At 42.5% G+C, this 22,292-nt stretch overlaps 1 protein-coding gene across 2 annotated transcripts in view; it reads left to right on the forward strand.

The window, feature by feature from the left end:
• IKZF3 (IKAROS family zinc finger 3) overlaps positions 1 to 22,292 on the forward strand; it is a 68,479-nt gene that overhangs the window by 20,334 nt on the left and 25,853 nt on the right. Inside the window, exons 4-5 of one of the 2 annotated variants that reach the window (XM_090044499.1) lie at positions 20,019 to 20,279; positions 20,999 to 21,166. In XM_090044499.1, the coding sequence (XP_089900625.1) occupies positions 20,019 to 20,279; positions 20,999 to 21,166 (429 nt within the window). The remainder of the gene's footprint in view (positions 1 to 20,018; positions 20,280 to 20,998; positions 21,167 to 22,292) is intronic. The other variant, XM_090044500.1, reaches the window with a different exon arrangement.

Here is a 22,292-nt window from a genome sequence, read left to right on the forward strand (position 1 = left end):
ACAGTTGTCTCCATCTTAGCTCCATTTAACTGAATGTACATTCTACCACCATCCTGCCCCAGCTCGGTATGTATTTTTTTGGGTTTGAGGCAACTTGAAAAAGATTCATTAGATGTAGTAAAAATGGATATATAGGGTCCTCCGGAGATACAGTGGGAACTACAACACCATCGAAGTCGATTATAATTAGTGGGGAAATAGTCTCCTCTTGCTGGCTCTTTTAAAAGTCCAGAGTTTTTTAAATTTATGGTATTATGCATGTTACCTGGACATCCTGTATACTCATTCCTGAACATCCTGTGGTCATCCTCCAATGCTTTCATCATCTCAAAAGCTTTACATAAGGATAAACATTTATCTATAGGGAGTTTTATTTTTTTAAAATGATCCAGTATTATGAATTCAAATGCTATCCTTATCCTGATGGGTGGAGAGGGTCTAGGGTAGTAGCAATGACACGATTCCAGTCTCTAGGGTGTGAAAGCCCCAGACAAGCTGCACAGAGGAAATCCACTTAATGCACACCGCAGCTCTGTTCTCCAGTGACCCAAGGCTCTACTTACAGCTGGATGGGGGAGGGAGACTAGAATCATGGCATGTCTTGGCTCAGAGAAGAGTTCAGTGGCAGATAGGATGGTGCCACCTTTTGAAAAACAAAACAATGAAAAGGGAATGAAGACTCTTGCTCTCTGTTAAAAGGGGCTCTTTTTTTCATTACCAGTAATAAAATTAGGCTTTTAAGACAACATGGCTTGCTACATTATAGCCCTGTCATAATCCTTGTACTTTGGTTGATTGCTTAACTCATAACATATTATGTGTTGCCCTATAAGCCTTCAGAACAGCATCCTCCATTTACTTCTTCAAACTAGTTCCCACCAGGCCACTAACTATCCACAGTGGACAGTTACAACAGGGCAAGTTCTCATTCCTTTTCCTCATGGTGTGTGTTGGGGCAAGGAAGGGACAAGATGTTCATTGTTGACATAAGTTCATCACAGGCGTACAGAAAAGTCTCTTTCCTTATCTTCATAATTTATGCAAACATTCCTGTCCATGGCAGTTCTTGAGAATAAGTTGATTTCACCATTCTGTGATCAAGATACAGGCCAGAAAGATGAACTGCAAATGGCTGAAGATCATCCACAATCATAGTATGCAACTATATAATTGCATAGTGATATCATCAAGCATTTGACAATCTAGTGTTTTCTCTCAAAATATTTTTGTGACTGCTTTTTCTTCAGTGCTGCTTTACGCCTACCTGTTTTTTTGTTCTGTAATTAAGCTATCCACACTTGACAACAGTCATCACTAATCTCTTAAAGTTTGTTCAGTTCTTATGAATGTTGTGTTGTTATTGTGGGTGACTCCATAGTCATGGAGCTATGGTTTGAAAAGTTGTGAAGCATGCATGTAACTTAATCTGTGTATTGTCTGACTGTAGAATGAATTAGCAGAGTTCCTAAGATAACTTCAGAAGAAGAGACTAGGGAGCCTTAGTGAGACTTTAGAGAAAATAAAAAAAAGGTAATACATAAATTATGTTATAATGTCAAAAATATTTGACCTTATCAGAACTGGTATTTTTGTGACTTTTTCCTATCACTCTTTACTGTTCTGAATAGAAAATAAAAGAATCAATCAGCAGCACTTAAAATCCGTTGCAAGAAATTTCAAGGTTGTAGCTAACAATTTCAAATTTATATATCCATAATGGGTATACAAACACTTTATTATGTTTCTCTGTCTGCCTTACATGCAGGAGTCTAATAATCTGAAAGGTAAGATTGTACAGGGTGGGTGAATTTCAACCTTTCAAACAGTGCAGCTCAAGTAGGTGGACTTACTTACTGTGATGATCATAATATAGAGACTACAGGTAGACTGAGGGTGATAGCAATATGATAAAAAAAACTCAATAAAGGGCAAAAAAACCCCTTGTTGCCCCAAGAGAATTCAATTTGTATGCTATACGCACATGCTGTCTGCCCGCCTGCAACCATAAAAATACTCTTCCCATGGCACTTCCTGTAACTAGTGAGAAAAGAGACAAGCAATGAAGCAGATATCAGGGGAAGGATTTGCAGTTCCCCTTCCTCTTTAAATCCCCTACTATTATGGCCTTGAGCAGCCCACATACTTAATTGAAGAGTCTTTAATTTAAAAATTAAAACTACAGGGTTTTTTGTGGAAAAAAGTCTAGCACAAGTGTTATAATTCAGTTCTTAATTCCCTCATCAGTTGAGACAGACAACTTTTTCAATGTTATGAATGTTAGCTAGCTTTCATGGTTGTGAAATGAAAAGAAATAGAAGCCACATTTGTGGTTTATGGATGCTAATTGCTGCTGCATTTAGGTGTGTGAAAGGGGGTGGTTAAAAGGCTGGAGTGAGACAGGAGAGGTTGACAAACCCTCGCTTAGGCGCTCACTGAGGTTCCAGTGGTGCTGTTTAGCACACGCACTTATCTGCTTGAAAAGGAAGTGCCGTTTTTTATCAGAATATTACATCTCCCAAGCCCAGATCGAGCCCTGCTGCTCATAGGACTCAGGGGTTATCTTACAACATCAGCAGTACTTTTGCTGCAGAAGTTCACTTAACAGGGGATTTCTGTAAGTGTTAAAACCAGGCAAGGAGTCTGTACTGTTTAACTGTGTCAAGTCTGTGTACTTTGGTGGCTGTGTATGAATTAAAAGGCACATCTCCCTAACGTTATCAACAAAAGGCCTCTCTACTTTGTTGTAGCTGTACAGGACTGTTCTGTGAAAAAAGGAATACTGCCAAATAGGGTAACAGTTTAATGATATTAACAAGCATTGATCAGTTTCAAATGTTTTCAATATAGAATTCCAAACTGTGGTGAACTGCACACATTACTGTGTGGCCCAGTGCAATGCGGATTTAGAGTTATAAAAACTAAATTATCTTCATGGTTTGAAATAAGTAGAAGTGTGCAGTGGTTTCCTTACTCTAGTTTGTTCACTAGTTTAACCTACAGAAAGAAAATAAATTTCCCTTTAAGTATATGGTTATGCTAGCAATAGTTGGTCAGAGAGGCAAGCCACAGACTAAAAAGGACACATTGTGTTACTCAGTAGATTTTAGATTGTTTTCACAATCATTTTTAATTCTCGGGGTGAATATATACTTATGCTCATTTTGCTCTCTTCACACTGTGTGTTCCTCACCAAGCCATGTAAAACAACTCTGTGAAATTAAAACATACATATTTATTCTTTTGGCTGAACTGAAATTTAGACTAAAAGACCTGTTTTTTCTATTCAGGGTATAATATTTGTGGAGCAGAGATGAGAGAATGGCTCTATGAAGTCATCATACTCTTCATATTTGGCAAGAATCTGTTTTTTAGACACATGATAGTGGAGGGGAGTCCCTAATATTTCTCTCTCAGTTCATCCTCAGACTTGCTCTTCATAGGGTACAAAAGGACTGAATTTAAAGGGTAGGTATAATAATGTTTGGGTCATTGGAAAGATGTGTGAATATAGTTATAAATCCACTTGGTTTAAAATTAAAAAAAATATTTTGTGGATTTTATTATTGCAATAAAATGAATCTGGAGAGGTTGGATTAAAATTCCGGACTATCCAGCATTATAAATTAAAATCCTGGCACATCTGACTTAACTGTCATCCCACTTAGAAAGATAAATTGCTTTTTATGCAGTTTACTGAGTTTAGATCTTTTAAACAAATTCTTAAAGATCAAGCTCCTGTCCTCTCTTCATAGGCATTAAATTACCTCTGGTGTTTTAAATAAAAGCAGAAATTTGCCCCAATTCCTCTCACTACAATTTTCCCTTCCCTCAACACTTTGTCTACTGGTGCTAACCTCTGTATAAGAGCTGTTCCTCTATTCTCTATATTGCACATCATTTGTAAAACATTTTAGAATTAACATTTTTATAACAATGTAGATACTATTATTGTATAGTGATGCAATAAATAGCATTTGAAAATATATTTGGGAGGTCTAGCAAAGTAGCACTTTAAGTTTTTTGGATTTTGAAAGGCATTTTTTAAATCAGGTAACAAAAGATAGTCAAGCCTGAGTAATCATATTAGTAATATGTGCCTTGGTATAACCTTTAAACATTATTGAATAATCTGAATTTAACATGTGACCTTTTTCATTCTGACTGTTACGTCCAGATGTTTTCTGGTTCAACTGTCTTACTGAAGTTTGATTTAACGGTTGTGATTTGTAACTGACCTTCTGGACATTAGGAATTTTAATTTTAGATAATGTTTTATATAGGTATTTTCTAAATAGTAACAAAAGGGAAATCTCTGAATGGAATATTTTTTAGGAAAGGGAGATTTCAAAGGACACTAAGGTTCAGAAAGACAATTCCAGCATATGCCACAAATTGGACAAAATTGGCTTGGGCCAGTATTTAAATGGGAAAGCTCAAAGAAAAACTCAGACATTCAAGTAATGCAGTACAGGATACTCTTCCCTCTGAATAAGTGTTAATCCACACCTGTGCATGATCCTAGAGAGTATTATTCAACTGCAGGTAACAACTTTTGTTTGAGATACAAAAGCAAAGCCACTGCCACTTATAATAATTAAAGGAAACCATGGTACTTTTCAGTGTAGCAATGTTAACCTTGGTAAGTAAAATTCCATCTTTGGCAATTAAATCCTGTTCACCCAGCTTCCCTTGATAGTGTCAACTAGACATACTCTTTTCCATTTCCTTGTCTGAAATATAGACATTGGTGTTGCTATACAGCTGACATCTTAAACTTAAGATAGTAATTAGTTTTGGACAGCACAATTCCTCTATAGTTAAGTCGGTCATAACAGTTTGCAAAATGGTTGGGAATCTTTCTGAGTGAAAGTACATTTAAAATATTGGACCATTATTGTATGGTATTCAATTGATGATATATAAAATTATCAGGTAGTACTTTTTAAAACAATAAGGCATAAGGTCAAATATGAATTTATGGGTCTCTGTGAGGCGGAAAAATACAATGTTTGTCTTGATTAAAAACCTCTGAGAAATTAAATTTAACTCAATTTCCTGGTTCACGTGAGTCTAGAACATATTTTCTTTATATTTTATGTTAATTTGATTAATTGTGTTGTACCATAAAAAAGGTTATATTTTGATGGCAGGAAAACTTTGTTACTAGGGAGAAAAATGTAATAGGTAGAAGTTAAGCATTCAATGGTTTGGAAAATGATTCCTGATTTTTCTGTTGCTCCAAGTGCTGCATTTCAATTTGATTTCTCTCTATTTTTGTCTGAAGTCTGAATAAAAACAAAGAGACTAATTAGCATAGAACATGCATTCCACACAGGGGAATTATGAAAGTTTCTATCCTATTTTTAGAAATGAAATTTCCACCAGGTGCATACTACTTTGGTTAATTTAGGAACTACCTTTGAATTGTGCTTTTTGTAGCATATAAGAGCAGTGGATTGCTATTTTTTATCACTGTAAAATATGAATGCTAAACTACAGTACTAAAAATGAGAAATACACCAGATGATCTGGCCCATAGATCACAAGATTAATTTTATATGCCAGTTCTTCAGTTGCACTGACTCAGTGCTTGGACCACCTGAGAGAGAAAACATCAACTTTCTACCACTATACCCAATCTGTGGTGCAATGTAATGCAGCTTTAGGGTGCTAGAAAATGATCTACTTTGTAATGGCATAAAAAGGACCATTACATCTATGGGAACTGTCTGTGCAGTGGGCTCTAGCCATGCCCTTTGCATTCCAAGGTATGAGACAACATGATTGGAGACTCTTGAGGTTTTAAATGAAATGGACAGAAAATCGCATTGAGAAATATAGAAAAATTGTTACAGAGCAAATGGCTCTGAGAACTGCTAATAGGAAATGAAACCTTCAAACTCTAGTTGTCAGTGAATCAAGACCAGATTGGTAGTGATGGTGATAGTTGTTCAGAGGAATTCAATATAAACTGTATAGGCTTGCAGAACACAGAAGGTACACAAGTAGGTTGGTAGCCCGTGCTGAATTACGTGTCTCCAATTCTTTACTACTGTTGTTGCCTGTTACCTAAATTAACTATCCTTAGTATGCTGCTTACAATACCTTAATTGCAGCATAAACATACTGTGTAAGCATATGAAAAGCTCATTGAAGAACTCATTTCAGTTCCTGGTGGACAAATGATCCTTTCACAAAAGCATAATCCCAGACATTTATGGCCTTATCACTGTTTCCAGCTAAAAAGACAAGGCCTGACTTGGGCCATGGAGACTTGAACTTCTCTATCATTCTTAGAATTGATTCTTATAGGTGCACTAGCAGAATAATGTTGGGGAAAGGTATTGTATTTCTGCCTATATTAACTCTTTTGTAGATACATATCGGCTGGTAATCTGACTCCCTTTACCTGTAATAAAATTCATTGAAAAATTATTTTTGTAGTAAGTTAAAAATTATAATTGTAAAATATTAAGTAAACATAATCTAAAACAGGGATGGCCAACATGTGGCACTAGTAGCACAGGTAGCGTTTGTGTGTGGGCACATGGCAGACTGGGGAGGGGACAAGCAACACAACAAGAAATTGGGCAGGGAGTAGAAAGCAGAGGAGAAGATTGGACAAGGAAAGGGATAGGGGAGGGTGTGGGGCTAATTTAACTTGTGCCACCTGTTCCAAAAAGGTTGGCTCCCACTGATCTAGAACATTGTTCTTTGTGCATTCTCCTTAAGAAAACATAAAAATGAAAACAAAGTAACATGCATGTAATTTCTATTTTGTTATTGGATGAACTATATGCAGCTCTCCAGGGATATGATTGTGCATTTGTCTTCCTTGTTTACATTTTTCATCTGCTAAAAATTAGAAATGTTTCCTATGTTATAGAATTATAGTATACACACCTTATATTGGTCTTATCCATAAATATTGCTGTGCATTTATTTTTAGACGTTCAGGATTGCGGTTCATTTTAGTTAATAAACTTCTGGGACTTTCAATTTTTTGTAGCATACAATTGTTCTACTCTCAAGCCAGTACAGATAAGAAAATCACAATTTCTGAATGATAGTAAAGATCAAACTTAATACTGTACTTACAGGTTTCTCTTATATGTTGATCTGAGGGTCAGTTTGTAGAGACAGTTGTGTACAATATGTAACAAGTCATCAGTTAATATTTGTAAAATATGGGTAGCCTCAAAATATTCCTTATCATCCAGCATATACATATATAAACTTCCTTTTTGTTCTTAGTGTTTCAAGCTTCTAAATCCTATTAACAGCTGTCAAAACCTGGTGAAGTATTTATATGCTTCCACAATTTGTTTAATTGGATAGTTAGGGAATGGCATACAAGAAAAGCTCTTTATTTTATTTTTTTTTTTAGTCTGGCTGAACATCTGTAGCATTAGGGGCTCATTATCTCTGAATTGACATAGCAAATCAGCAGCATCATTAAAGTGCCACATTAAAATGATTAAGTTTCTTTGTTATCCAGTTGACTTTTGTGTGCGCTGAGGATTTCATTATTATGACCCCACTCCATGTAAAACACTTGAGCAGCATCCCCCTTTTGTGCTGTTGCCTTTATTGGCTTTTGATTCTGTGTGTGTTCCATAAGTAAGAAAGTTTGCTCAATCACAGTATAAAACATGTTTTTTTCTATGTTTTAGGGTTTTGGCTTAAATATGATAATAGATGTTTTTTCCTCTTGGGAATTCCTCTTAGAGAATATAACCAAGACAACACAATAACTTTTCTGAAATGTTTGTTGTTATTCATTCTTTTTTATTATTATTCTTGCATTTTGTAGAGCAATACTTGCACAGTTACTGTGGTGATTCAGTTTGATGTTGCCACTGCAGGTTTATATTTGGATCTATTCCAGAACCTTTTGTTTTTACAGTGTTTCAGGTAAAACAAAAATACTCTGGAGTATGTCTTTCATATCATAATCATCACCCCAGGAAATGAAACCATGTGCATCAGCCTTAACGCATGAAACCGGCACTTTGTTGTGTAAAATCTACATTTTTTTTCTGTTGGGTGTATTGCCTCATGTGGGGCCCCAACAGCACAGTAATTCAGGTTAGGACAGATAAAATCCTTTTTTTTCTTAACCTCTTCGCTCTCCTAAAGGTAGAAGAGGCAATCATTCTTTTTTTTTTTTTATCAAGAAGTTGATACGTATCTCACTGTGGCCAGTAGGAACAGTTTTGTTCTTCCTCACTATAATTATTTCTCTCCTACTTGGTCATGCAGCTATCTTCCTTTTAGTTGACAAAGCCTAGACTTGAAATTCTAGAACATTAGAGTCTTTCTTTAAGAGGCATGAATTATCTCTGCACATCCACCAACGTTCATACTCCACATTGCTTCTTATGCCAGTCAGCCTGCAGAGCAAGGAGTCAGGACTAGAACTAGAATGTGTTTGCTGCCTGTTGGTGCAGACCTTACTACTTACTAGCTTACTTTAAATAGGCTATTTTTCCGTTTGGAAACAATAGCATGAATACTGCTGTGGGTTTTGTTCTTTAATACTCACATAATGAGGGACCTTGGTAGTACCACTTGCTCCTAACATTTTATGATAGGGGAGGGTCACTACCATTCACTCCAAATGAAATAATTCTTCCCTAATAGCTTTTGTTTTCTACTGCTTTTATTTGTCAGTAGCAGCAGTTTTTCCGTTAAGACTCTTTTAACGCCTACATGCAAACTGAAAAGCACTCAAGCTTTGGTGGGATATCACTTACAGCTGGAGTGATGGTGATGACTTGGGGGGAGGGGGCGGAGGCAGCAGTGGTGGTGGTGGTGGTTGAAGGCCCTTGATCAGAACTCAGGTGCATCCTTCTTATTTATTATCAGAAAACAAAAACATTGCCAGTAGGCAGCGTGTAATATGGAAAAAGCAAAAGGCAGTTATTTTCTGCTATAGGATCATGGAATGGCCTACCCAAACTGCTAGTTTCCCACATGTGTGCCATAGGGAACTCAAACATAAAGCTCATGCATATGATATGCATGAACATTGACATACTTTATAAAAGAGCAAAAAATTGTGAACTATATGGTAAGAAACAGTAGAGGACTGTAGAGAAGCCTTCAGTTAGAGGTTATGGCCAGTCCTACTGCACAAAGCAACTGCACTTAATACAGAAAAGAAAGACATTCATAAGTGGAAATTGAAACTATTTCTGAAGTACCAGATATGTGCAGCTGCATTGTGTACTTTTTTAAACATTTTGTGTAGGACTTGATTAAATATTTTGGAAGAATTGCCTACTTACATGAAAAAAATGAATGCGTTTGGCAAAGAGTTTTTGTTTAACATTCCCCTTAGCAAAAGCAGAAAATATTCCCCCACATTATGCCACTAGAAACCACAAATTTATGGTTGAATCCTCTCTGAATAACCCCCAACACACATGTGTGGCTTTGGGGTGTGTCACAGAGCATGCAGGTGCCCTACTCCTTAGAGCAGAAACAGCTAGGGAGAGAGCCCTAGCAGTGAGGGGGGAGCCCAGCTGCTAGTTACCAGGGCAGCCAGAGTCACAGGTGCTGGTTGCTAGGACAACCGGTGGGGAGTCAGCTGACAGGAAGGGGCAGGGCCTGGCACATATAAACCCCAGGAGTGAGGCCAGGAGGGCAGTGCTGTGCTGGCAGCCAAGGGAGAGGGAGCTCTGCTGGAGCAAGCAGAGTATAGAAGCCTGATGGCACAAGCAGCTTCTGTTTGTGATACAGGGTGGAGAATTCCCTGCTAAGTATTTGAATGCTGGTTTGCCAGGCGTCTTAGATTTTTGTGTTATAACCCAGGGGCTTGAGTTTTCTGTTTGTAGTTTTATAACACTGGAGGACCAGGTGAGGCTATTAGGGGTTGGAGGAGGCCTCATAGGGGCTCCACGGTAGCATGGGGATGCCGATGCCAGAGAGGGCGTGGCATTTTGGGGTGCACTGGCCCCAGCCCCAGGGCAAGAGGGGGCTGTGAGAAGCCCCAGAGCGAGAAGGGGCAGCACAGCACCAAGAAGGCACGGGATGAGACAGGGCGGTGGAAGCCCAGGGAAGTCAAGGGGAGGGCCAAATTACAGCAAGGTCCAGGTCAAAACCACTTCAGTATCATCTGCGAGGCTTGGACTGCAGTGTAGGGAGGAAAAGGAGCTGCAGATAGCGCCCCCTGGCACTGGGGCAAAAAAAAAGGGCAGCCTCCTGCTAATTATATTTATTAATTAACCAATTAAAATCAAGGCATGGCAGGTGAGTAAGCAGGCGGTTGGCCCATAACAGGAGGGTGGAGTCACCGATAGGAAGACTCTAGAAGAGGTACTCATAGTTTCATAGTTTCTAGGATCGGAAGGGACCTGAGCAGATCATCTAGTCCGAACCCCTGCCATGGCAGGAAAGAATACTGGGGTCAAACGACCGCAGCAAGATGTTCATCTAACCTCCTCTTAAAAACCCCCAGGGTAGGAGCCTGCACCACTTTGCTTGGAAGTTGGTTCCTGACCATGAAGTAGCACCTCCTGATATCTAACCTAAACCTACCCTCTGCCAGACCGTTATTCCTGGTCACTCCTGGCGGTGCTTGGGAGAACAGTGACTCCCCCAATGCCTGCTGATCCCCCCTGACTAGTTTATAACAGGCCACAAGACCCCCCCTCAGCCTTCTCTTTTGGAGGCTGAACAGGTTCAGGTCCCGTAGCCTCTCCTCATAGGGCCTGCCCTGTTGTCCCCTGATCATACGAGTGGCCCTCCTCTGGACCCTCTCCATGCTGTCGACATCCCTCTTGAAGTGCGGCGCCCAGAACTGGAAGCAGTACTCCAACTGCGGCCTGACCAGTGCCGCATAGAGGGGGAGGATCACCTCTTTGGACCTGCTCGAGATGCATCTGTGGATGCATGACAAGGTCCGGTTGGCCTTCCTGACTGCCTCCCCACACTGCCAGCCCATGTTCATCTTGGAGTCAGTGATGACCCCAAGATCCTTTTCTGCCTCCATGCTGACAAGAGGGGAGTTCCCTAACCTGTAGGTATGGTGCCGGTTGTTCCTCCTGAGGTGCAGCACCTTGCACTTGTCTGTGTTGAAACCCATCCTATTCTCATCCGCCCACCCTTGTAACCTGTCTAGGTCTGATTGTAGCCTGTTGCTTCCTTCTAGTGTGCCCACATCCCCCCACATCTTAGTGTCATCAGCAAATTTGAACAGGGTGCTTTTTACCCTGTCGTCCAAATCACTGATGAACATGTTGAACAGTGCGGGCCCGAGGACTGAGCCCTGGGGAACCCCACTGCCCACGTCCTTCCAGGTTGAGAAGGACCCATCCACTACCACCTCTGGGTGTGGCCCTCCAGCCAGTTGGCGACCCATTTGACTGTGTGGGTGTCTACACCACAGCCCCCCAGTTTCTTAATGAGAACAGGGTGAGAGACAGTGTCAAAAGCCTTCCGGAAGTCCAGGAAGACTATATCCACTGCTACCCCTGCATCTAATGATCTGGTGATCTGATCGTAAAAGGCCACCAGGTTGGTCTGACAAGACCTGCCACTGATGAACCCGTGTTGGTTGCCCCTAAGCATGCGGTCCCCTGCTGGCCGCTCGTGGATGTGTGCCAGCATAATTTTCTCGAACAGCTTGCCTAGGATCGAGGTAAGACTAACCGGCCTATAGTTTCCCAGGTCTGCCTTCCTGCCTTTTTGAAGATGGGAACCACGTTGGCCCTCGTCCAGTCCTCCAGCACTTCACCAGAGCACCACGAGTGCTCGTAAAGCCGTGCCAGGGGACTTGCAATGACCTCGGCCAGTTCCTTTAGAACTCTAGGGTGGAGATCATCCAGACCAGCTGACTTAAATACGCCCAACCCCTCCAGAAGATCCCTAACTAAATCCTCACCAACCCGTGGCCCAGGTGTGCCTCCCCCAGGGCCCAAGGGGGGCCCAGTAGGGAGGTGGCTGTTCTGGTCCCTTCTTAGGAAGACGGAGGCAAAGAAATCGTTAAACATGTTAGCCTTGCCGTCTGGTGTGACAAGCAGATTTCCCAACGCGTCCTGCAAGGGCCCCACATTACCCGGGACCTTCTTTTTACCCCCTATGTATTTAAAAAAAGGACTTCTTATTGTCCTTAATCTGGGAAACTAGTCCCAGTTCCATCTCTGCCTTGGCCTTCCTAACTACCCCCCCTACATTCCCGAGCAACTGCAGAATAGTCCTCCCTGGTGATGACCCCTTCTTTCCATTGGGTGTAAGCCTCCTTTTTAGCAAGGAGACATTCTCAGATGTTTTGGTGAGCCATGGAGGCTTGTGTACTCTCCTGCTCCCTTTGATCCTCATTGGGATTACCTTCCTTTGGGCTTGGAGGATCGTCTCCTTAAGGAGCGACCACTCTCCTTGGACACCTGGCTCCCCTCCCCTCTGGGACCTCAGCACTTCTCCAACTATCCTCCTTAGCTCATTGAAGTTTGCCCTCCTAAAATCTAGGGCCGCTGCCTTACTGCATGCCTTTGCCACCTTGCACTGGATGGTGAATTCCAGCAGGTGATGATCGTTGTCGCCCAGGTGGTCGAGTACCAGCAGCCCCTCACCAGGTCATCACCTGTGGCCAGCACTAGGTCCAACAAGGGTCTCCCCTGGTGGGGCTGTGCATCTCCTGGGTTAGATGGAGGTCCCGCACTCTGTCCAAGAACCTACGTGAGCGTTCAGACCTGGCTGACTGCTCTTCCCAGCAGATGTCTGGGAAGTTCAGGTCCCCCATGACTACCACATCCTTAGCCTTCACTACCTCTGTGAGCTGACCCAAGAATTCCTGGTCAAGCTTTTCTCCCTGGTTGGGAGGTCTGTAGTAGACTCCCACTGTTAAGTCTCTTTCCCTTCGACTGCCTTGTACTCTAACTCAGAGCACTTCAGAGTGCCCCTCCCCCGACTCCTTGCTAATTGACAAGGATGTGTATTCCTCCTTAATATAGAGTGCCACGCCCCCACCTCTCTTTCCTATCCTGTCCCTCCTGTACAGCCTATAGCCCTTGACATTCACCGCCCAATCATGCGTTGAGTCCACCATGTTTCCGTAATCCCCACTATGTCCGGCCTGGTGTCAGCCAGCAGGAGGGTGAGTTCCTCCTGCTTGTTACCCATACTATGAGCGTTTGTGTAGAGGCATTTGAGGCCTCCTGTAGGTGTGTGTACTGACCTCCTAGTCCCAGTGTTTCCCTGGCCCCTATCTCTTACCTGTTTATTCGCTTCGCTCGTTGGTCTGGGATGGGCTGTAGTTGTGGGTGCTGTTTGGTCTGGCAGTCTGATGTTTCCTCCGCCCTCATCTTCCCCTTCCCCCGATGAGCCTAGTTTAAAGCCCACCATGACTCCTGTCACAATGGTGCATTGGCCAGGAAAGTTTTATACAGCAGTATGCATCATAAGATGCTGGTTTGCCTGTATGAAGAAGAGAACCCTTGGGTCCATGGTGCGAGAGGAACAAGAACAGACACTAATCCCAAGCCCAGAGTCAGGGTAACAAGTTTTGGATCAGCTATATCAAACGGTACAAGGCCTACTGGATCAAGCTGCAAAACAACAGACCCTGTTAGTCAACATGATCGGAAGCATCCGCCTCCGGCCAACGATGCAGGTAGGAATGTGCGGATACGGAGCCCAAGTCGACCCTGAGGCGGGAGATGAGCCACCTGCACTGTTGGTAGAAGTAACAATAGAGGGAAAATGGGTAATAGCTATAACTGGACTCGGGCTTATTGTAGATGATGGTGCAGAGCGATGTGTTACCGGCAAGGGAGAGTGGAAGAGCAGATTGCGTGAGGGTGCAGTGTTGGTGCAGGGACTCCCTCGATTTTGACAGGGTGAGAGTTACTCTACAAGTAGGCAATAAGACCTGCCGGATGCTAGTTGGGGTCGCGGAACATTTACCCTACCCAGTAGTACTGGGTTGTGACTGGGCCGAGTGGCTAAAAGAGATAGCTGGTGTGAGGCGCGAGGGGACTGCTGAGGGTTTCGCGGGTGAAACTTGAACAGTCTCCTGAAGGAGAAGGTGAACAAGGGGTGGATGTCGCCCATTTGTGGGAAGACGAGCATTTTCAGTTGGAGCAGAGTCAGGAGACAGATTATTGGTGGGTGCTGCAGGAACACCTCGCCCAAAGAAACAACAAGGTATTGAGACCAGAGCTGATGAGGACAACTCCGAGGTTCAAGGTAAGAAACGACCTCCTATACCAGATAGAGCAAGGGAAGCCAGAAGGAGGGGAGGTCGTACAGTTGTTGGTCCCTTGGCAATATCGATGGGCCTTATTGAAGGTGGCTCGTGAGCTCCCTATGGGTGGACATCTGGACTGGGACAAAACAGAAGCACACATTAGGGTAAGATTTTTTTGGCCAGGACTGGTGCAGGAAGTAGCACTATATTGTGCTTCATGTCCCATCTGCCAAAAAGTGAACCCAAGGCAGCCTCCAAAGGCTCCTTTAATTCCCTTGCCTCTGGTAAAGGTTCCCTTTGAGAGGGTGGCAGTGGACATCGTAGGGCCACTTCCCTGAAGTAGCACTGGAAACCAGTACATACTAGTTTTACTGGATTATGCAACTCGGTACCCAGAAGAGGTGCCGATGAGGACAATGTCCGCACCAAAGGTGGTAAATGAACTTTTGAAGATTATTCTTCTGAGTAGGACCCCCTAAGGAACTACTGACCAATCGGGGAACAAACTTTACATGACGTGTGTTCGAGGGAGTGAGTAAAGCTTTGGGGATTAAACACCCGAAGACAGCCGTGTATCATCCCCAAATGGATGGGCTTATGGAACGTTTTAATCAGACATCGAAACAAATGCTAAAAAAGTTTGTGGTTGAGAGCCCGCAGACTTGGGACAAAATGATACCACCTTTGTTGTTTGCTGTAAGAGGCACCCCAGGCTTCGACTTGGTTTTCACCCTTTGAATTATTTTATGGCCAGCAACCAAGGGGAATCCTGGACCCGATTAAAGAGAGTTGGAAAGAACAGCAGAGTAAAGACCAGAACGTCATCCAACTGTGGGAACGCCTTGAAGCAGCTCAAAACGTGGTGTTAGGAAATCTCAAAGAAGCCCAGCAGCAACAAGTGAGACATTACAACCGAGGCGCTCGGGAAAGGAGGTCTGACGTGGGGGACTGTGTGTTGGTTCTGTTACTGGACAGTGAGAGTAAGTTACTTGCCTGGTGGCAGCAACCCTATGAAGTCATATGCCAAGCGGGGCCCATGGACTACGAGGTGTACCAGATAGATAAGCAGAAAAAGAAGCAAATATACCATGTCAATATGTTGAAGAAGTGGGAAGACCGAGAGTGTATGTACTTAGTCTCTCTTCCCGAGGAGTTAGAATTGGGACCCATGTTAATGGAGGGAAGTAGGCCAGGTGATGTAGAACTGGCCCCACGACTGTCGGAAGAACAGAGAAGACAGGCTGCCGAGCTAGTCAAGGAGTATGGAGATGTTCCAGGGAACCCCTGGGGAAGCTCAGGGCGTGGTACACCAGATAAAAACTCCTCCAGGCCAGGTAGTATGTGAGAATTGGAGATGGATTCCCCAGCGACTCCAAAGCCAGATAAAAACAGAGATTGCAATGATGCTAGAGAAAGGTATCATATGCGAATCCCACAGCGACTGCGGATGGAAAAATCTGCTTATGTATCGATTACTGGAAGGTGAATGCAGTGGCTAAGTTTGATGCCTATCCGATGCCCAGAGTGGACAAACTGGTGGAAAACATCAGGCGAGCTAGCTACATTTCCACTTTAGACCTGACAAAAGGTTACTGGCAGGGCCCAGTGGCACCCGAAGCTCAGGAAAAGACAGCATTCACCACCCTGTGGGGTCTCTTCCAATTCCGGCACATGCTGTTCAGGTTGCACGGAGCTGCGGCTACATTTCAGCATACATTGATGATATTATTATATACACTGAGAACTGCGCTGAACACCCCATTGTGCTGAGAGCAGTAGTGTGAGACTTGAAAAGGGCCGGGCTGACAGCCAATCCAAAGAAATGTACTGTAGGGAAAAAGGAAACTCAATACCTGGGGTTCCTAGTAGGACGTGGGAAGGTGAGACCTTTGTTGAGCAAAGTGAAGGCGTTGCGGAGATATCAAGCACCCCATACTAAAAAGCAAGTGAGGGCTTTCTTGGGGCTGGCCAGTTATTACAGAAAGTTTGTACCTCACTTCGCGGATGTAGTTGTACCTTTGACAGAGATGATAAAAGCAGGGGCTCCAACCAAAGTGAGATGGACGCCAGAGGCAGAAAAGGCATTTCAAGCGATGAAGGATGTGCTATGCCTACAACCACTCTTGTATACCCCGGATTTTAATAAACTTTTCCTGGTGCAGACCAATGCGTCAAATGTGGCTATCGGAGCAGTATTGGTTCAGAGAGAAGGAGAAGAAGAGCACCCTATAGCCTACATAAGTAGGAAATTACACCCGCTGGAACAAAGTTACACCACGGTAGAGAAGGAGTGTTTGGCAATTAAGTGGGCTATTGAAACACTACGGTAATACTTGTTAGGGCAGCGGTTCACCTTGATCACCAATCATGAACCCCTGTGCTGGCTGCAGAGCATGAAGACAGACAACATGAGTCTGACGAGGTGGACCCTTAGTCTGCAACCATATTGTTTTGAGGTAAAGCATCACCCTGGAACCCAAAACATAAACGCCAATTTCTTCTTAAGACAATACGAGGAAGAAGGGGGGCCAGGAGAAACGGGGATTCCAGACAAGGGAGAAGAGAGGGGGGCATGTAAATAGGAACCTTAACCTTATTGCTAGGAGGCCGGGTGACCCCTCCAAGTCTGGAACCTCCCAGGCAGGACCAACCAGTCAGGCAACAGGAGAACCAAATTCAAGATCTTGCAAATGGTGGTTGGAAAAGGGCAGAGAAGCGGCAGAAAGACGGACTCCCAACAAAGGCAGTAATGTGCCTGCTGCCTCAGTCAGAAGAATACGCCATGCTAAGAGCCATCCTCACGAACATTTAAAACGTGGAGAGAAGACAGGCCTAAGCAGCATCCTACCAAGGGTGGATAATGTATGTGTGGAGGGGGGTTACTTATGGCAGGGTAACTGGCACAAATCCCACATGGTGCGACCTTGGGGAAAAGGCGAGTAGGAGGTGCCTGAAAACCTCCACCTCCTGTATCTGAGTTGCCGGGTGCCTGAAGAAAGGCCAAGAGGAGAGCCCCAGATGGATGAAACACCTGGCAAGAATGAAGACTAGGCTTGGTGAGTCTGGAGTTAAAGGCGGGAGGTGTGTTACAGAGCATGCAGGTGCCCTACTCCTTAGAGCAGAAACAGCTAGGGAGAGAGCCCTAGCAGTGAGGGGGGAGCCCAGCTGCTAGTTACCAGGGCAGCCAGAGTCACAGGTGCTGGTTGCTAGGACAACCGGTGGGGAGTCAGCTGACAGGAAGGGGCAGGGCCTGGCACATGTAAACCCCAGGAGTGAGGCTAGGAGGGCAGTGCTGTGCTGGCAGCCAAGGGAGAGGGAGCTCTGCTGGAGCAAGCAGAGTACCGAAGCCTGACGGCACAAGCAGCTTCTGTTTGTGATACAGGGTGGAGAATTCCCTGCTAGTTATTTGAATGATCATTTGCCAGGCGGCTTAGATTTTGTGTTATAGCCCAGGGGCTTGAGTTTTTTCTGTTTGTAGTTTTATAACACTGGAGGACCAGGTGAGGCTATTAGGGGTTGGAGGAGGCCTCATAGGGGCTCCACGGTAACGTGAGGATGCTGGTGCCAGAGAGGGCATGGCATTTTGGGGTGCACTGGCCCCAGCCCCAGGGCAAGAGGGGGCCGTGAGAATCCCCAGGGCGAGGGGGCAGCAGAGCACCAGGAAGGCATGGGACAAGACAGGGCTGTGGAAGCCCAGGGAAATCAAGGGGAGGGCCAAATTACAGCAAGGTCCAGGTCAAAACCACTTCAGTACCATCTGCGAGGCTTGGAGTGTGGTGTAGGGGAGGAAAAGGAGCCACAGATAGCGCCCCCTGGCACCTGGGCAAAAAAAAAAAGGACAGCCTCCCGCTAATTACATCTATTAATTAACCAATTAAGATCAAGGCACAACAGGTGAGTAAGCAGGCAGTTTGCCCATAACAGGAGGGTGGAGTCACCGGTAGGAATACTCTAGTAGAGGTATTCCTGTCACAGGGTTGCAGCAAAAAGCAGAAACCCCCCGTCAGTGTGACATTTGACCCCTTTACCCCTAACAAAACTGGATGAGCTTTTGGATATATGGGCTCTGGGAAGCCTATTCCATTGGTCATTCTTGGAAAAAGAAAGCATTTTTTTGTCAATGGGATGTCAGTTTCTTTCTCATCAACAGGACCTCCTATGGATTTCTCCATAGGATGGATCACCTGCCACTTACCTGGTTCTTCCACCCTCCATTATCCAGAAGTAAGGCCACAGGTAGAAAAAATACCTTAATGAAGAAAAGGAGATTTTCTTATGCTGAAATATATTTGGCTGCATAATTTTCTGACCTCAACACAAGCATTTAGGTTGTAGGGATACTTTTTTGTCAAGCTTGGGTTGAGAATTTTGGAATTTGTGAAAAGTTTATTGCTGGCTTTTTATTTTTTAACACTTTAACCCTATCACCTCAGTTTCACTGGCACTAATTGTTCTTTCTTTGAATCTCTTGTGGTTTCTTAGCAGATCCAGAGATCATGCAGTTTCAATAATCCATGTTCTGGAGAAAGGGCAAGAGTCTGAGCACCTCACATAACAGGAAGGCAATATTTAACTGTCTTACCTTCAGCTCTAGAAAGGAGCAGGTGGCTATGAATGCAACACTTCCAGATGGAAAATTGTATACTTTCTGTCTGAGGGTTTGTCCTCATTGCATTGTTAGTCTGAGGCATAACTCAAGTTTTGTCCCTAACTTGACCCCTGCCTACACACAAAAAACTAAAGCTTGAATTAAGTGGTGCTTTAAGTCTAAACTAGTTGGCTTATTTGGTGGTATAAAAATGAAACTTGAGTGCTGCTGACATGAGCCTGTAATGAAATGGGGAAGCAGCAAACTGAGTTACAACTAGTCAGGTGCTAATCCAGTGCAAATGGCTCTTTTTTTCATTCCTGGAGTATTACCGTCTTCTGAGCGAGGGGTTATTATTTATAAATGGTCACCTGCTTATACTACAGCCCTGTCTTGCAAAAACCAAGAGATTATCTTTGAGTTCTATTTTCCCTGCATGGCTAACATAAGGTCAGAGGCATTTAGGAGAAGAAATACAGTATCATCTAGACACTGATATTCAGGACTCCCTGGGTTCTTTGCCACGCTTTTGCTATGTAGCTTTAGACAGATCTCTTAATATCTCTGGGACGAATTACCTTTGCCTTTGCTATGCCTAATTTTATTCATCTTTATAACATGTTCTATAAAGTTAGTTCATACTTCTAATGCATTTGAAATTGTTGGATAAACATTGCCATTTGAAGTAAAAGTTAGTATTTCTAATGAGTACAGTTCAGGAGAATGAAAATTATCTTTTTTTTATCCTGCAATCTTATCAGAACATCAGAAACATATTGGATCAGACTCAGGGTTTATCTAAGCACCAAACACCAAATGGATCAGAGGAAGATGCAAGAATGCCCTACAGTCTTGGTCTCGGCAACATCCTGTGACAATGATTTCTATTGTCTAATTATACACTGTGTTAAAAAGCGTTTCCTTTTATATATGGTAGAGTATATGCATTACAATAATCATATTCTGTATAGTGTACTATGAGTTTTATAAATTCAAAATAGCCCATCAAATCCAATTAGCAAACAGCTTTATTTTTTGTCAGAGATACTTCTTAATATTGTCATTAGAAATGTAGGACCCATGCCATATCCACCTTTCTTTGTCTTTATGGTTGTAAATGAAATTTGAGCAGTTATTTTAGGTATGATTTTATTTTAAATTATATGAATTTGTCATAGAGACAATTTGTGGCTTCTAACAATCATTTTTCATTTTTGTGATTTTATCTTTCATCTGTAGATGAGTTGGTTAAAGTGAAGGGAGAATACAGTGAAAGAGAAGAGAATTCATTGAATTCAGAGCTGATGGAAAATACAGAAGAGCCTGAAGCATCTTACACTTATCCAAGAGAATATAATGAATATGAGAGCATTAAGCTGGAGAGACATTCTGGTCCATATGACAACATCAGGCCAACTAGTGGAAAGATGAACTGTGATATCTGTGGCTTAGCCTGCATTAGCCTCAATGTTTTGATGGTTCACAAGCGCAGCCACACTGGTAAATATCCCTATATTATTCATGCCAGAGCTACATATTGAAAGCATATGATTTTAGAGGAAACTACTGGTTAAAAGTGGGTAGGATCCTAGGATTGCTGGCTCCTTGCTTCTGTTCCTGACTTTGCATATGTGACTTTCAGCAAGTTACCTAAACTTTCTGTGCCTTATTTCATTTATTTACAAATTAAGTACAATGATATTTAGCTATTTAATTAGGGCTATATGTTTAGAAAAACATGGTTGTGAGGTTTTTTTGAGAATTTGGGATGAAAGGCACCAGCACTTCTTCTCTTAAGTACCTAGGTCAAAAATCATGAGTTAAGTTCTTTTGCTTGGCTCCTGGATCATGTCTCTTTTTGTCCATTGCCTAGCAACAAACCAACAATCACATTGAATACAGACCTAAAAGAAGGAAAGATTTTTTTTCCTAAAATTTGTTAGCACTTTACAATCCTCCTCCTTCAGAAAAATTATTTCCAGTCCACAGAAAAGACTGTATACATTTGATATGTTTCTCATAAATGGAATTGGAGTGGACGCATTTTGCCAAGTTCTATCACCAGACCCCCTTGTAACTTCCAGTAAAGTCAATGGAAGTAGCATGTCTAAGCAGGAACCGATCCAGTATCTCATTCTTTCCTGTTTCAAAAAGGAAAGGGTGAGGGGAGGTATTACCCATGTAACCATTAAATGTCCTTTTTTGTATGTCATTTTAAGGTGAACGGCCATTCCAGTGTAATCAGTGCGGAGCTTCCTTTACTCAGAAGGGTAACCTTCTCCGCCACATTAAACTACACACAGGGGAAAAACCTTTTAAATGTCATCTTTGCAGTTATGCCTGCCAAAGGAGAGATGCGCTAACAGGTCACTTAAGGACACATTCTGGTAAGTGACTACAAAGACACTTTACCTGTTATCAATGTGTGTCACTAGGACATCAGTTGTGGTAAATAAAAAGGGATAATCAATGTTGTTTAATCTGCCTGTCTCATTCTGGTGAGTTAAAAATTAGCAAGGACCTCTAGGTTTCCTTATAGTTAATTCCATGTAGGGATTAATTTATGGTCTTCTGTATAGGGTGTGCTGGAGGAAAGAATTCATAGACAGCTCTACTTCTACAAGAAAGTGCTATGATAAAAGCTTAGCTACTGTATTTCATTGTACTATATAACCCCTGGGTGTAGTCTGTCAGTTGGGTGATGTGGCCAAGCCATCAACCTTCCAGTTTTTAAAGCAGAAGTAAAAAATGTTCCACTAGAGCTATGTCATCAGAATGACTCTCTTGGATGACAATACTCTACTGCTGAACAAGACCTTACCCTTATTTTTAGTGCCTTTCATCTGAATATCTTAAAAAGCTCTACATGTTGGTTAATTCTTTCAATGCCCTAATAAGGTTTTTTAATCATTTTATAGATGGGATAAGCAGAGGCACAAAGCTGTGGTAACTTCTCCCAGAGCTGAAAGTCACTCACAAAATCAGGAATCAAACCAATAAACTCTATGTCCTAATCCTGTTCCTTAATGGCTAGATCTCACCTGCTCTGATTTTTACATATTCTGTATTACATATAGATTTCAGAAGAAAGCATTAATTTAGAATAATCCATATTATCTATGGTACTACACTTCATAGAAAAAAGGCTTAACTCCACAAAGAGTCCATTTAAAATGAAATGATTTGACATGAATAAATAAGATCATGATTTGATCAGGTTCCAACACAGCAATACTAAATTCAGTTCTCCATCAAGAGTGAGATAGAATGTCATGTTTCAAACATGTCTCAGTCAGCAAAACAGTAGCCCACTTTTGCACAGTTGCCAAACTATGGGAATTACTGCTAATAATCTTACAGTCAGAAGCTTTTTGTGAATGAGTTAGGAAGAAACAAATAAATAAGACTTCTATTAAAAAGAATAAGGAAGCTGATTAATTGGTAATAATTTACATTAATAATATTATCATGGTATCAATAGATATATATCTATTAGATGCATTTTATATACTA

Source organism: Crocodylus siamensis, chromosome 4 (assembly GCF_052110815.1).
Source record: "Crocodylus siamensis isolate JL-2025a chromosome 4, ASM5211081v1, whole genome shotgun sequence".
Classification (NCBI taxonomy): domain Eukaryota; kingdom Metazoa; phylum Chordata; order Crocodylia; family Crocodylidae; genus Crocodylus; species Crocodylus siamensis.